Raw genomic sequence first — 17,512 nt, 5'->3', positions numbered from 1 at the left:
TCATGAACTTAGCATATAACCGCTTATCCCGTAAAATTTGCAACACTAATCTCGGTGCTCAAAGATGTTCGGTCTCATCTCTTAAGTAGACCAAGATGTCGTCAATGAACACAACTACGAACCGGTCCAAATCGTCAAGATCCGATTCATCAAATCCATAAATACCGCGAGGGCATTAGTGAGCCCAAATGGCATCACTAAGAATTCAGAGTGGCGTATCTCATTCTCGAAAGCGCTTTGGGTATATCCGAATCTCGAATCCATAGAATCGATAATAACCCGATCTCAAATCTATCTTTGAAAACACCGAGGCTCCCTTTAGTTGATCAAACAAATCATCAATACGCTGTAACGGATATTTATTCTTTATTGTCACTTTGTTCACCGACGATAGTCGATGCACAACCTCATGGTTCCATCCTTCTTTTTCACAAACAATACTGGTGCACCCCAAGGTGAGAAACTTGGTCGAGCGAAACCTCTATCCGTCAATTCTTGCAACTGAGCTTTCAACTCTTTTAACTCGGTTGGTGCCATACGATACGGAGCTATCGAAATCGACGTAGTCCCAGGTACAAGCTCAATGCCAAACTCTACCTCCCGAACAGGTGGTAAACCCGGTAATTCTTCGGGAAAAACGTCCGGGTATTCACAAACCACCGGCACAGATTCGGGTTTCTTTTCTAACTCTTTGTCATCAAGTACATATGCAAGGTATGCTTCGCACCCTTTTCTTACATATTTCTGAGCCAACATTGATGATATTACAGCTGGCAACCCTTTTAAGTCCGTAGACTCAACTCGGATTATCTCGTTATTTGTGCATTAAATCAATGGTTTTTCTTTTGCAACTCACCACTGCGTCATATACGGTCAACCAGTCCATACCAAGAATAACATCAAATTCATCAAATGGTAAAAGCATCAAACCGGCCGGAAAACAGGATTCTCGGATCATTAGAGGGCATCTCTTACACACTTTGTCAAGAAGTGCATATTGACCCAAAGGATTTGACACTTGAATTACGAACTCAGTAGACTCAACAGGTAGAGTCTTACTGGATGCTAAGGTTTCACATACACATGAATGAGTAGAGCCAGGGTCAATCAATTAAATCACATTAGTATCAAAGAGAGTGAAAGTACCAGTGATGACATCAGGGGAGGATGCCTCCTCTCGTGCGCGAATGGCATATGCTCTAGCAGGAGTACGGGTCTCGGCTCGAACAGCCGTATCAGAGGCCCCTCTCTGACCACCACCCCTACCCCCTGAAATTCTCGGTGATCTACCTCTAGCTGCTATTCCACTAGGTCTTGCACCTTGCATCTTATTCTTCTCATCAAGCTCCGTGCAATCTCTAATGAAGTGGTCCTTCGAACCGCATCCATAACAGGCCCTGTTAGTAGACTTACCCCAACATTCACCTAGGTGTCGTCTTCCGCATTGGGGACATTCAGGTTTCTCTTGACGATTATTGCCCACACTAGCTACCGAAGTAGCTCGGGAGTCCGTCGATGGTCGTGCTCTAATGGAAATTCCCGCCGTCATCCTCGATTTATTAGTGTCCTCCCTGAACTTCTTTACAGCCGAGAATGGAGCTTTACCCGTCGATCTTTTACGATAGTCTCTAGCTTCAAATTCAGCCTTCTTCTTCTCCTTTCCAAGTTCTTCCGCCTTGCACTCGCTCAACTAGTGTTACTAATTCTTTTATCTCCAAAATACCCACTAGTAGCTTTAAATCTTCATTCAATCCTTCTTGAATCTTTTGCACATAGCAACCTCATCAGCCACACACTCCGGGCATACCGATCGAGTCTTACGAACTCATGTTCAGATTCAGATCTTGTCATACGGCCTTGCTTGAGTTCCAAGAATTCCTTACGCTTTTGATCGATGAACCGTTGACTAATATATTTCTTTCAAATTGTTTGAAAGAAATCCCAAGTAACTCGCTCGTTTGGGACTATGGAAATCAAGGTCCTCCACCAATAGTAGGTGAGTCCCGCAACAAGGATATAGCACACTTTAGACATTCATCGAGTATGCATGATAGTTCATCAAACACCGAATGGTGTTATCAAGCGTAACTCGGCCCTTTCGGCATCATCAAGAACTATGGCCTGAACTCCTCGGCCCCGCTTCCTAATCAAGTCTAGAGGTGGCTTACTCACCTCACAGGATCGATAACTAATGGCATTACGGGCTCTTGGGGTAGATTATTCAAATTCGGAATTGTTGGACAATAGGATTGGTTCGGGCATATTATGCGACCCACTCATTCATCATGGTAAAGAAGGCTTGTTTAGCCCCCTCACCTTGATTATTCGCAGATGACTGAGGTTCAACAGGCGGCGTCCCCTGTGCAAGAGCAGCCGCTACACTTTCTACGTCATCCGTGAAGGTTCTCTCTACACCGGGATCCATTTACTAATCAAACAAAAATTTTAACCGTCAGAAGTCATCACACATTTAAACATTAACATTAAGGCATGTATAACTAGACTCATACGCGCTATGGTAGTCCTAGAACCGACTAAACCATAGCTATGATACCAATTAACTTGTAACACCCCGTACCCGAGACCGTCGCCGGGGTCGGACACGAGGGGTTAACAGACTTCGTTCACATAATTTCAACGTTCATAAAAAAAATTTCCAGACAACTGGCTAACTGTGTCACTGTCACCTTAAAAATCATATCTTGAGTTCTACAACTCGAAAATCAGTTTCGTGATTTTTCCCTGAAACTAGACTCATATATCCATCTAAAAAATTTTTTCTACAATTTTTGGTCGGGCCAATTAGTACAGTTTATTAGTTAAATTCTCCCCTATTCTAGGGTACGACTACACTGACTTTCCTGCATTACGGCCTGGATATCTCCCTGTACAGGGCTTCAATACTGATGCCGTTTGTTTCTATAGAAACTAGACCCAAAAAGGAATCTATACATATATGGCATGACTTCTAAATGTCTCGGGTTAATTTATAATGAATTTCCAAAGTCGGAACAGGGAATCCAGAAACTGTTCTGGCCCTGTTTCACGAAAACCCAAATATCTCTTAACATACAACTCATATGACCGTTTCGTTTCTTCCATATGAAAATAGATTCATCACGGTTCATTTACATAATTTATTCACTATTTAATTCCATTCCTACTATTTTTAGTGATTTTTCACATCCACATTGCTGCTGCTGTCAGCATCTGCCTTTAAGGTAGACTTTACCTATTTCATAGTTTCCATGATTCAATTAGCCCTTTTTGCATACATAGCACAAGGTATAATCATGATTAACCATTCAATGGCTAATCGTTTCCAACATTTCCATACCTCTTAGTGATCAACATACAAACGATTATAGTACTATGCTAAAACGATATAAGCCATTTTCGCATGGCTATCCAAAGTTTTACATACCAAAGTTCAAACAAACATAATAGCCTATACATGCCGAAATGTTCTCTTAGACCATCTAAGAAGAAGATACCAAAAAGTTGCTAGTCGGTGTGATAACTTCGATGACGGTCCCGAATGCGCAAAAAGTCGAGTCCAAGAAACCTAAAATGGGTGACAAGCAAACACTGAGTGAGTATATAACTCAGTAAGTCATAAGCAATGCACTACCATCCATTAATAACATTATCACAAGAGGAAACAAAATGGAACGAGGCTAATTACTCCATCCAAATCGAACTATACCATAGTTCCTTAGACCTTTCGATTCAATCTCATACCAAGTTACACATTCACATTCCATATACTAATCAATAGGATATTTGAGGCATTTTTATACATCATTTTGTTTTCGTTACAATCATACAACTACATGACCTTTCACTTATTCCACGATAATTCTTATGTACGTGACTTCAATTAAAATTGTCACATAGGTTCAAAACTTACCAAGCTCAACTCCAAATATAAACATAGCGCCTATTAGCCATGAACTCAAGGTACTCACCCAATCCGCTGTCCGTGATCAACTCAATAATGTCGCACACTCAGTGTCAATAGTGATTCAAAAGCATATAGTGAGTCCGCACACTTAGTGCTATATAATCAACTCGCACACTTAGTGCTATATAATCAAACTCGCACACTTAGTGCTGTACAAATTTTAAACCCGCACACTTAGTGTCAATCTCATGATCATAAATGTTTACACCCGCACACTTAGTGCCGAAATCAACAACTCAATACATCTCACCTCTTTTCTTTTCGTTCAATACTTTCATCACCACATACATACATGTATATAAATTTATCATTCCTTTCGGCATAATTACATAGACATTATGTCTATTTAAATCAATACAAATATATGCTTAGTGACTTACCTTGTGTTGGGTAAAATAGTTCCAAGTCGGCTACTCGATGACCATCATCTTTCCCTTGCTTGATTCTCCTCCTTTAACTCCTTGAGCTTAATCAATAAATCAACTAGTTTAACCATCTTGCTAAACATTCATAATTCAATTACACATGCATATGTATGTTTGTATATTCGGCAATCATCCTCACTAATTACCCATTTAGTCGATTATACACATAATTAAAGGTAACATCACGAACGGGCATACTTATGTATATTTATATATATATATACACTTCCAAATGGGCATCACAATTAGATTTAATACCACCCTCATACTCAATTAGATGGCCGAATGTATGTATATATATACAATGTCAACTATAACATCTTTTAAACACCTAATTTCATCTCATGAACACTTAATCAAATTTTCCTAATCTAGCATATATTTTCACATCTATTTGTAACATCATGTAAATTCACATATAACTACATTTCTTAAGTTCTACATCTTAATGCCCATTATAGCCACTCCCATGGTCTAAATCTAACAATCGGCAACACCTACCTTTTTACTATGTTAGCCGAATACTCATTCTCTTCTTAGTCCTAAATTCGACACTTCCAACAAATTAGCTTAACAATTCCAACTTTCATGCTAACATCCCAAGCAACTTAACACATCCATATAACCAGCATGCTAATAGCATCAAGGTATCAACCAAAATTTTTAGGCTCCTTAGCCAAATTCTAACTCTCCATCAACCCCAAATCCAACCATGAGATAGATAGAATTTAGACTCATCACCCAAAGGTTGTATATACTTCCAAAGATACCCTTGAACATACCTTAATCTAGAGGACCACCTTGGCCGAATCTTCCTTCTTCCCCTTCCTCTAGTTATGGCAATTGCAAAAGAAAGAAAACATGAACACTCCTTCTTCTTCTCAAGTCACGGCAATGGAGAAGAGAGATGAGCATTTTTTTCTTTTCCTTCTTTACTAACATTATTTTATTTCCAATAACCCAATTTCTTATTATAATATCTAATTAAACATATGTATTGCCCATCAACATTCCATCTTGGCAGGCCACTATAAAGAAATTGGGCAACTTGACATGCAAGTCCACCTTTGTGTTAACATGCACTAATAAGCCATTTAAAATTAGCCTATCATATTTCACTGTGTCTCATATTGATCCCTATTTAATAATTTCTCATGCAATTGGCAAAATTAGAGAATAAAACTTCCACATACTCATGTACACACATAATAAGCATAGAATATAGAAATTAATTATTTTTATGACTCGGTTTTGTGGTCCCGAAACCACTTCCCGACTAGGGTCACACTAGGGCTGTCACATGATTGAAGTCACATGTCTTATCTCCATGGAGTTGTAGTGGAGCAGATCAAAACAAACCTTACCTTCTTGAAGTTGCAATAGAGCAGTGAAGTGAAGCGAAGCAACAAGATTGGAATAAAGCTACCTGGAGAAAAGGAGCGCTAAACAAGTCCAGACATAGTGAGACCGGGCAAAATTGGTCTTTCTTAAGTCTTTGCTCTGTTCTCGTTACACGACAACAAGCAAAGAGGGGCAGCTGTACAAGCCCAATTTTGGGCCCAAAACCCCTAAACCTACTAAACCCAAACCTACCCATGCCCACACATACAACAAAAGAAGAAGCTAAGGAAACCCTAGCCGTTCAGCACATGCTCCCCATCCCATCCACCGTCTTTGCTGCAGCACCGCCCCATCAAGTCCACCGCCACAAGCACCTGCAATGCATTAACAAGACAAGACAGAAAGCAAGAAGCAAGTTGTAGAAAAAACGCCTATAAAAGGCTGAATCCATTACCATTTGTAACATTCGGCATTAGTGAAATAAGAACAACATTTTGGTTTTAAATACAGAACAGAAAAACAGATCCAAAGATAAGCATAAAGTCGTAGCGAAAAACAGAGAAGGCAGTCCAAAGATTTCGAGCCGAAGGTTTATCCATCTTCTTTTTATTTTTCCTTATTCCGGACCCATTCATACATATATTTCTCTGTTTTATATTTTAAAAAAAACAGTATACACGAATATATAAAAAAATAAAAAAATATACCCTTTTTTTGGATTTCCGGCCACCGTGCATGGTGGCCGGCGTGGCAGACGGGGATGATCCGGTGACCGGACCAGAGGGGAAGGAGAGAGGGCCAAAGGATGCTCTCAGGTTTTTTGAAGAAAAGAGAAGGAAAATGAAGTTTTTTGCAAAAACTTGGCCTTTTATAATACTACCAAAACGACGCCGTTTCATTTAGCTGCAAAACACCCCAAAAGGACGTCGTTTTGAGGCGACCCGACTCGATCCGACCTACTCCACTCAGGATCCGCGCGTTTTTGTTTACAAAGGGTTATTTATCCTTTTGATCCCTCCGCATTTTGAGTTGCTTTAATCTAGCCTTTTTGTCTTCTTAAATTCACCCCGTGTTTTTAATTGTGTTTCATTTTGGTCCATTGCAAACATTAAGCACATAAGGACCAGGGATATTTACCCGATTAGTCCCCATTATTTTCAGAGCATGATATTATGGTCTTTATCAGCCTATTTCCTTTTATTGCTTGCAATTTATACCTTTTTAATTCACTTTAATTTCAATTAAATCTTTTATTCATTTAGTGTCACCTTTTAATTAGTTTTATCATTATTATTATCATATTATTAGACAAATTAATTCTTTATTATTATTATTACATCATATATTTTCTTTTCGTATCTATTCACATTATTATTATTATTATTATTATTATTATTATTATTATTATATCTTCTTTTTACTTAGGTGGTATTGTTATTATTGTATTAACCAATTTAATATTATTATTGCCACTATTATTTTCCTTTTTATTCACTTACTGATTATTATTATTAGACTAATCGATATATTATTACTACATTCCTATTTATATTTATTTTCTTATTCTAAAACTACTATTATTTATCTAATCTTTTTATCTATTCCTATTGTTGTTATATTTCCATTTATTATATTATTTTCATTATCTTTCTTTATATAATCGTATTTTATTTTTACTCTCGTTATTATTTTATTTATTTATATACTTTTATATAGTTTTTAAACTTTAGTTTTTTATTATCAACATCATTTTTATTTTTATTACTATTATCACTTTTTAAATTATTGTTACTATTATATTATTTGTTATTTAATATATCATTATTATTATTATATTTTTACTACTATTACAACTATTATTATTATTATCTTATTTTATCATTTTGTAATTACTATTACTATTGTATTATGACTATTATATTTTCATCTATGTTTATTTTCCTATTACTCATCTATTTATATTTCTTATGTATTTATATTTTCATTGTTATATTTTAGATATTATGTCTATATTTATATTTAGGTATTAATATCATTATTTTACTATTGCTATATTTTTCATACTATTATTATTATCACTATTATTACTATTAGCACTATTTTTATTTGCTATTATTTAATATATTATTTTTATTACTATCATTGCTATTTTTATATTGTTATTATTACTATTATATTATTGTATTATCCTTACCTATTACTCTTCAAATTATCTCATTTTATTTTTATTCCTCATTCATGGCATATCATTTATTTTTTTTACATCATTTCAAATTTAAAGATTTTATTCCTTGCATTATAACCATTAATATTATTATCATTACTATCACTCCTTAAATTGTTCTGCATAATATTTATTTGTTTACTACTAGTTCTTTCTTAATTTCAAATATTTTTTAGCTTATTTACTATTTCATTTACTTATTATTCGTTTGACGCATTTATTTTATCTTTGTTTTTATCGTTGTGGTTCACCTTTGTGTTCATGTTTATCTTGTTATGATTATCGATTTTTATTTGTTATGCATTTTTTTCTCGTTCCATCACGAATTTAGGTTTTATCCAACCCAATAAAAATTCTTTCGTAAAAGTAAATATTTCGTATTTGGTAATTCGAGACAATCGTGCCCTAACTTACTGGGTTTCGACTTCTCTCATTTAACCTAACTACGAAACACTCTTTTAAATCGCAATACGAGTTTTGAAAAATACTTATCCTCGGGGATACGAGGTGTCGTGCCCTAACTTACCGGGTATGACATTTTGTTAGCTCGAAATAAGATTTTCACAAGTAAAGGCAATATTCGGTGTTTGGAAATTCGAGGAAACGTGCCCTAACTTACTGGGTTTCGATTTTCCTCGTTTACCGTAACCAACCGAATAACCTTTTAAAAAGGGGTTAAAATATACAATTTTTTTTAAATAAAGGCAAGCTCGTTCTCAAAGTTTGATATGTCGTGTCCTAACTTACTGGACATGGTATTTATTACTTCGAGACGAGAAGGTCTTTAACATTTGAGCCTTTTTTACAAAGAGGGATCGTATTTTAAATTCTTTCAAGTTTTCAAATTTTCAACACTAAGACATTAATTAATCAACTTGGTACCAATTTTGGGCGTATCGAGGGCGCTAATCCTTCCTCGTGCGTAACCGACTCCCGAACTCGTTTCCTGATTTTTCGTAGACCAACAATTATCGTTTTAGTAAATCTTGACTTTTATTAAAATGATTAATTTAAGGTGATCCGATCACATCTCATCAAAAAGATTGGTGGCGACTCCCCATTTTTCATTTTCATTTTTTAAAATTCAAGTCGATTCTCGTTTTTCAAAAAAATGGTTACGACAAATTTCATTGTCAAAAAGTAGAGGTCTTGAAGGGTTTTTTCTAGTCATAAACTACAAAAACCTGCCATAAGCAAACAAAAGAAAAATTAGTAATTAAAAATAAAAATAAAACAAAAATAAAATGCGATAAAATAAAAATGGCTAAATTAATAAAAATCAAGCGTTCCTAATATCTTAGTCCCCGGCAACGGTGCCAAAAACTTGATGATCATTTTATGATTCACTAAACTAGACTACGATCACGACTAAGGCAATTGCACCTATTGAATGGTAGTATAGTTATGGTGAATCCAGAATATTGTATCCACAAGGACTACAAGTACTAGTATTAACTATCTTTTTATTATTTAGCCTAAAATATAAGGGATTTGTTTTAATCTAAAATTAACTTAACTAATTAACTACCTAATGCAACAGAGAGTGAATTGGGAAAAATACTTGAAGAAAACTTATAAAGAAGATAATACCCAGGAAAGAATCCATCTAGACTTCAATTATTATTCTGACTCTGAATCAAACGATTTATTCACTTGCCTTGATCAGTAGAAATCCCTAAATTATGTTAATATCTCTTTCGAGACTAAAGACAACTGACTCTAGGCTGATTAATTAAAATCTCTTTCTAATTAAAAACCCTATCGTCGCATTAACTCAATCTATGGATTCCCCTATTAGATTTGACTCTAATTCAGTAGATTTATGTCGTCTTATTTCTAGAATTGCATGCAACCCTGCTTAATTATGCTAGATCTACTCTTAAATAAGGACTTTTGCTCCACTGAATAAGCACATCAAACTTGGAATAATATCCTAAAAATATTAAAACAAGGATTAAAACACATAATTAAGAACAAGAACAAGTATTTATCGTGTAATTCAGATAATTAAATAATAAGATCCATCTTAGGTTTCATCCTCCCTAGGTATTTAGGGAGTTTAGTTCATAATGTAAAAGGAAAACATCTCAAATTTATAAAACCTACAAAACATAAAAAAAGCCAAATAAACTTCAAGAGAAATTTGAATGGAGATCTTCAATCTTGAGGTGGATCTTCTTCTGAAATGATTCCAACAGCTTCCTTCGAGTAATTTCTGCTTCTGCTCTCTATGTCCCCATTAGGTCTTCTTCTAGTGTGTTTATATATACTTTAGGATGCTCAGAAACCCTAAAAATTGGTTTTTTCTGTGTGTTTGGGAACAAGGAGGGATATCGACACGGGCTGGCACATGAGCATGTGGCCTGCCCGTGTGGATCACATGGGCATGTGCCCAGCCTGAGTGGATCCTGAAAACTCTGATTTTGGCCCTTTTTTTGCTCTTTTTACTTTCAAATACTCTCCTAAGTATAGAAACATGAATTTAAGGGATTAGGAGCATCAAATTCACTAATTCTCATCATAAATCATCCAAAAATATGCCAAGCATGGAATTAAAATTTGTTACATTTATGGTATATCATTAACTTCATCTTCTTGTTCCCACTCAACCAACCCTAGATAAACTATCTGACCAAGCGGTCAATCTCATCACATACTCATTTAGAATCATTAAAGACTACATGAAATAATTTGCAATAGATAAATGTAAATATTGTGCTAAAGTAGCTCTCACAGCTAAAGATAACTTCATGGCGTCCCAATTATACAGCTTACTTTGAAACTTATCCACCATAAATCTAAGAGTACTTTTGGTGACCATTCCATAAAAAAGAGGAACACCCAAATACGAACTGGGATTATCCACTTTTTGGAAACAAAGCAAACTACAAATTCCACTACCCACCACCTCGTTAACCCCTTTGAGAAAAAAATATTAGTCTTCCAAGCCTTAATATAATGACCAGAGATATCATAGAAATTATCCAAAATCTCTTTTAGGAGTTGTGTATGACCCAAGTCAAACTCTGCTAAAAATTACCAAATCATTAGTAAAGAATATATGTGATAAATCCGACCCAGCTCTAGACAATCTAATTGGATGCCACTGACCATTAGAAATAGCCAAACGAAAACTATACCCAAGCCACTCCATACATAGAACAAAAAAATACAGAGATTAAATGTTAGCCCTGACAGATCCCTTTCGTCGGCTTAAATTTCAAAGTTGGAATCTCATTCCAAAGAACTTGCATGGAGAACCTGATATTCCATCCATAATGTCCTTTATAAAAAAACCAGAATATCTGCAACTCTAAGCAAAGCCTCGATAAAATCTCACCACACTCGATCATATGCTTTTTCTAGAACAATTTTAATAGCCATTCAAGACTTCTTGTGGCGTTTCCCTCTCATAGAATGAATGACTTCCTGTGCAATGAGGATATTATTCATAATATTCCTCATTGAAATAAAACTTGTCTGCTCTTGCGCAATTAATTTTGTAACGCCCCAATTTTTGGGAATTCTGTGAATGTTGGCATAGGTTTAATTATGTTTGTGGGCCTCTAGAAGGCCCAAGCTTAAGATAGAACCCGGTAATTTTAGTTAATTTTTGTTCCATAAGAAAAAGGGAGTGAAATTATGAAATAGGACTTATGTGAAAATGTTTGAAAATGCTATAGGCTAAATTGAAGTGGCCAAATAAATAGGAGTGCAAAATAGGAGGATTTGCATGACAAACCTCCCATTTTACATGAAGTGGCTAGCCATCATGTTGTTGTAGACAATATGAGTACTTGATATCCATAATTTATGGTACAAATTGATACAAATTGATAATGGGTTAGGTAAATGTTCCATGATAATGGATTAGGTAAATATTCCATGATAATGGGTTAGGTAAATGTTCCATGATAATGGTTTAGGTAAATGTTCCATGATGGGAATTTCATGTCTTTTGTATTAAAGAATTAAATGGATGAAATATGAAGTTTTATTAAAAGAAAAAGGGGTGAAAAGAACAAAGTTTTGTCCATCTTTGTTCATCATAGCCTAAAGTTAGAGAAGAGAAAGGAGAGGAGAAAGCTCTTGAATGTTCGGTCACTTAGGGAAGAAAATTGAAGGTAAGTTCATGGTAGTTTGCTTCTATCTTGATGTTCATGAGTTCTTCTTGATTCTACCTTAACTCTTGAAGCATATTTTGGTTTTTAGTTGTGTTGTGAGCATTTAGTCATGAATTAAAATGAAGGAAATGGTTGTTGTTACATGTTCTTTTGATGAAAAATGGAAGATGGGTGAAGTTGAGGCAAACAAATGAGCATGCATGTGCCTTAGATGCTAAAGGGAAAAATCGGCTAACATGTTGTGCTTTAAAATGATGAAATGGAGATTATAATTAAGTAAAATCATAGATATGTGATGATTGATTGGTGTTATACATGTTTAAATAACATGCATGCAAGTTATGTGTGAAAGAGTGAATTTGGTAATAAATCTGCTTGGGACAGCAGCAGTAACGTGACTTTGCAAAATCACCATAAATTTTGGGAGATGAATTAGAAGCTGAATAAATTATGTAATTAAATCTTGTTGAGTCTAGTTTCAAATGAAATAAACAAGAACATATTTTGAATTCTGTACAATGAGAAATTTGATTCGTAATGAAGAGTGGTCAGATTAGTCAAATAGTGAAACATGCGAAACTTCGAGAAAAATCTGGTATTGATTGGCCAAACCAAAAATTCTGAAAATTTTATGGATATAAGATATATGAGTCTATTTTCAGGGAAAATTAACGGAACTTGATTTGGAGTTTCGTAACTATAGTTATAAATAATTTAGTGACTGTTGCTCAGGAAGACAGCTTGCAGTGAAATTATGATTATGTGGTAAACATTGACAAAAATTTGTTAATGAGTTGCTTATTGTTTTCTTATAAGCTTACTATGATCTGTAGGTGTGGTTGGCCGAATATTGTAAGGGGTTAATACGTAGTTTGTATTTGAATAGTTAGATTAACGTGTTAGTAATCCATTTGTAGGCGGTTCGTGTGTGGATCTCGTCAGCATATCGTCGCAAACAGGTGTGTAACTAACACCCTCTTTCTTAGTCTGGATCGGCAAAAGTCGAAAAGTCGAAATGCCGAAAACCGGTATTTTGTAGATTTGCGAGTGTCACGAATGCTCGTGAGGTAAATCGATTAATGTTTTTGGTAAGCTGCAAAATTTGGACCGCAAAGTGCATGATTTACGTGCCCTCGATATTTTTGGGCTTAATGGGCCAAAATTGGAATGATGGGCCAACGCCCAATTCGATAAGAACCCTCGATGCGTGATTCGTTAGTACGTGAAAAGTAGGAAAATGCATGAAAAACCCTAAAATAGATAAATTACTGAAATACCTTTAAAAGTGGAAAATTTACGCTTTACCCTAGGAGATTAATTACCAAATACCCCTAGGGTTAAATTGACTTAAATGCATGTTTGATGTTGTTATTTATTGCATGCCATGTTGTTATTATCGATGCATGGGATTGGGATATTGACGGAGGAAGTACTGAAAGTGGCTTGTCCACGTACTGGAGGCTTTGCCTCAATTTACTATTAATTGAGCAGCAATGCTGCAACTGTGGAGTGTTGGACTGGGTGGGTTGAGCTATCCCCACATGGGGTGTATGGCTGGTACGGGTGGAGTGTAGTGGTTGGTGGGTTGAGTAGTCTCCCAAATGGGCTTGCATATGTTTCTTGATGTTGCATGTATTTTGAAATGGGCCTATGGGCCATACTATTATCTGAATAAGGGCTAAGGCCCGTTTATTGTAATTTGAAAAGGGCTCATCCTAGTACCACTTTATTACCCAAATGGGCTTGCATATGTTTCTTGATGTTGCATGTATTTTGAAATGGGCCTATGGGCCATATCATTATCTGAATAAGGGCTAAGGCCCGGTTTATTGTAATCTGAAAAGGCTCGCCCAGACCACTGTACCCAAATGGGCTTGCATATGTTTCTTGATGTTGCATGTATTTTGAAATGGGCCTATAGGCCATCATTATCTGAATAAGGGCTAAGGCCCGCTTTATTGTAATCTGAAAAGGGCTCGCCCAAGACCATCATTACTGAATGGGCTTAGGCCCAATGGGCTTGAGTGACTTAGGCTTTGAATGGGTTTTCCTTACACACTGAGTTTCTCCAAACTCACCCCTTTTATTTTCATCCATGCAGAAATCCCCAACCATAGTGGGCTTGGAGTCGTGAGGGAATTCGAGTGGCCACCCGCTTCGAAAGTTTGATTTTCTTCCGTGAACTGGACATCCTTTTATTCACGTTTGAAGTTTTTGGTTTTAAATGTAATAAGGTCGCTTAATTATTTTTGATGGTTTTAATATGTATTACTAAGATAGGTATTACTTATTTTAATGTTGAAATTGGATAGCTTTAGGCGCGTTTTCAAAAACAACAATTGATTTCAAAATAACACGACAACAAGCGAAGCTTCCGCAATGAAAGTATTTTCCAAAATTAATCACTTTTCCTAAAATGACTTAATCAAATCGGTTTCCTAGAAATATCCATGACGTTAAGGTGTGGCAATGGCGGTATGCATGTCTAGGATTGGATCCGAAGGAGCTTGGTACTTAGGCGGTCCGATGGACTCACCACCTCTTTTCCGTTTCCTACCGGTGCATGACTTCCATTCACTTTAACTCAGAATGAAATTATCTTTTAAAATACTAAGTAAGTTTTTCTGGATCAACAATATAAAATGTTTTGAACGTTTCGATGTGCAATGTAAGATCCGATCATAACATCTGGGCCGGGTTTGTGGTGTTACAAATTTAAGGAATATGCACCTAAATCGATTAGCAGTGACTTTCATGACTAGCTTGTACAAGATTGAACACAAACTGATAGGCCTAAACTATTGGAAAATTTCTAGATGTGCAATCTTAGGAATGAGGACAATGACCATGTTATTCAACTCTGGTTCAATTGACCCACCATTAAACACCCTTTTAACCCAAACATCAATTCCTACAACATTCCACTGACTCTGAAAAATAAAGCATGAAAACCATCGCTGCCGGAGCTTTCAAAGGAGTCATGTAGAATAAAGGTTTTTTTATTTCCTCATCTGAAATTACCTTCCACATATATGTGGAAAATGGAAAATAGTAGAGTAATTTACTATAATTATCAGTGATTGATATATTAGTTACAAGTTTAAATATCCAACCTTGAAGCATCTCTCAAAGATAATATAATGATTCCATGAGGATTTATGGGTGATTTTCTAATGCCTTCATTCCTTTTGTGGGGCTCAGGAGTTTTGGTTGACCTGTTCTCCCAATACAAACGTTAGAAAGGGGAGATGGTTTACAACACTATGAATTGAAGTAATTCATGTTTATTTTATTAAAGTTTTTTACAGGTAACTCCCTATGATAAAGAAAATAGAATATAATATAATTATTGTCAAATTATTGTGCTAAGGATAATAATTAAGATCAATCTCTAAGGCAACCAAACTAGTTAGTTTGTCTATTCCCATCGTGGTAAGCATGAAAAGCACAAGGTTTTTTTTTCTTTTTTTACAATCTCATTACATGTTTTGATTATATATACTCTTTTAAACACAATATTTAGAATTATTTATAATCCCTCTCTAACTCATTAATAGGAGGATAATGCGCTCCAGTGCATTCGAACTCACATCCTCTTGTATTGACAATAATACCCATTATCTAAACACAATTTTTCTTTTTAGAATATAGAATATCTTACACCTTAACATCTTGTATTGAGAAAGGAGGTGAATGAACATTTAATTCTTATTTAACATATAAATTTTCTTTGTTTTAGTTTAATAAAGTCTTCTTAATTAACTTAGTTTAATTTTAATAATAATTAAAGTTTATTTTATAGATTTGGATTGAATAAAATTAAATAGTTATTACTAAATAATTTAAAATTTAATCCTTATAACATTAGTCTTATAAATTTTCACTCAATGTACTAGGTAAAATCATTTTTTTGTTTGTGAATTGATGTTTATTTTATTTCAGTATATGTCAAAGATGATACAACCCAAATTATTTGATAGTAATGAAAATAAAGATGATCAAAGCTCGATCACCACCACCGCTCTTATTAAAATAATCATAAGAAAGTTAAGGTTTTTAGTGGAAAAAAGAAAATATCAAAAACACACCATTGAAAGTAATGGCCACTCTTTAAAAGCAGCATGAGAATTCAAAGCAATATATATCTTAGTTGCAGGCTTCGGGATTAGCCAAGAGGTAAGCTTCAACAGGCTTGTAAACTCCCTCACTCCCTTTAATGAGAGCCTTGATTTCATCTTCAGTGATTACATTGTCGCCAACAGTGTAAAATTTCATCGAGCTCTTGCAAATGCTTCCTCCACTTGCAGCTGCCTCAAACTTGTTCTCATAGCTGATTTTTTCAAGCTCGTCCCCCAAGGGCCCACCTTCGATTAAACTGTAGCTATATGAAAAATTATTTTCGTCATGTCCTCCTATCTGGTGCTTCATATATTGGAATGGAAGGCCTAAACAAACAAGTACTTGTTATCCAATATACTCGTGTAAAACACGTTAAAAAATGCCAATGCCAATGAAAATGAAATATCTAACCTTCAACAAAATTGATCTTTACGATGTTTCCTGAGCTAGGATTAGCTTCAACCTCAACACTCTTGACAGCATTAGGGGCAGCTGTGGGCCAAACCTTGGCGGCTTCAATAGTAAAGGCCTTGAAAAGCCTGACAGGGGCGACTGGAGAGGTAGATTCATAGTCATAAGTGAAAACACCCATGATTCTAATATTAGTTTAAATTCAAAGAAGAGAAGAAATGGATGATCGAGTATTTGAGGTGTGGGATGATAGAGATCTGAGATGCTATTTATAGACTGAACTTGAAGCGGAAGAAATTCATTATTCTCATTTTTTAATTGGATTTATATTCAACATCGTTATTAATTTTCACTGAATTGGTACGTCAAAATGGATAAAAATCTTCTGCTGTCCCACCTCCCTGCCCCAACACTTACTTTCCTTTTTTTAAAAAAAATTGCCCAACGTGTACCTTATACTTTATTTGGCTAATCTTAAATAATCATAATAAATATTACATCAGTATATGAACCTGCGAAGTTAATTAAGGCGTAAAAATTCATATAAAAGTCTTTAAATAATCATATAAGAGAGCACATGAACACAAATATTTTCTCTTAATGAAATTCATCTATGAAAAAAATATAAACCCAAATATATGATTGGTCCTACACCTTAAATTATATGAAAAATATAAACACAAATATATTATTCGTCCTACTCCTTAAATAATATAGACTAATCCCATGAATTAATAGAAAACTGTAGATGAACCTCTAAATTATTTTTCATATTATATTATAATTTTTAATCTTATTTTGCTCCTATTATGCATTAATTTATCGAGTTTTTTATATATAGCAAGCATTTTGCTTGGGTTTATTTTCTGCTTTTGATTGATGCAAAGAAATTTTATCACACGTA

General features: G+C 35.0%; 1 protein-coding gene across 1 annotated transcript; it reads right to left on the bottom strand.

Annotated features, from left to right (window-relative positions):
* Nucleotides 1–15,983: 15,983 nt before the first annotated feature.
* Nucleotides 15,984–16,847, bottom strand: LOC108488766 (major pollen allergen Bet v 1-E-like). Its single transcript, XM_017793050.2, has 2 exons — nt 16,609–16,847; nt 15,984–16,523 (listed from the first exon to the last, which is right to left on the bottom strand). The coding sequence occupies exons 1-2, from the start codon at nt 16,787–16,789 to the stop codon at nt 16,225–16,227; spliced, it is 480 nt and encodes a 159-aa protein (XP_017648539.1). The 5' UTR covers nt 16,790–16,847; the 3' UTR covers nt 15,984–16,224.
* Nucleotides 16,848–17,512: the final 665 nt, after the last annotated feature.

Source organism: Gossypium arboreum, chromosome 10 (assembly GCF_025698485.1).
Source record: "Gossypium arboreum isolate Shixiya-1 chromosome 10, ASM2569848v2, whole genome shotgun sequence".
NCBI classification, from domain to species: domain Eukaryota; kingdom Viridiplantae; phylum Streptophyta; class Magnoliopsida; order Malvales; family Malvaceae; genus Gossypium; species Gossypium arboreum.
Note: the sequence above shows the minus strand (reverse complement) of the source record. Positions and strands in the feature narration are given on the sequence as shown.

Excerpts from the sequence above, each read along its gene's own strand:
- LOC108488766 (XM_017793050.2), bottom strand. The coding sequence starts at position 16,789 with ATGGGTGTTTTCACTTATGACTATGAATCTACCTCTCCAGTCGCCCCT. Across the intron at positions 16,524-16,608 it reads AAAGATCAATTTTGTTGAAG|GCCTTCCATTCCAATATATG; the intron begins GTTAGATATTTC and ends TTGTTTGTTTAG.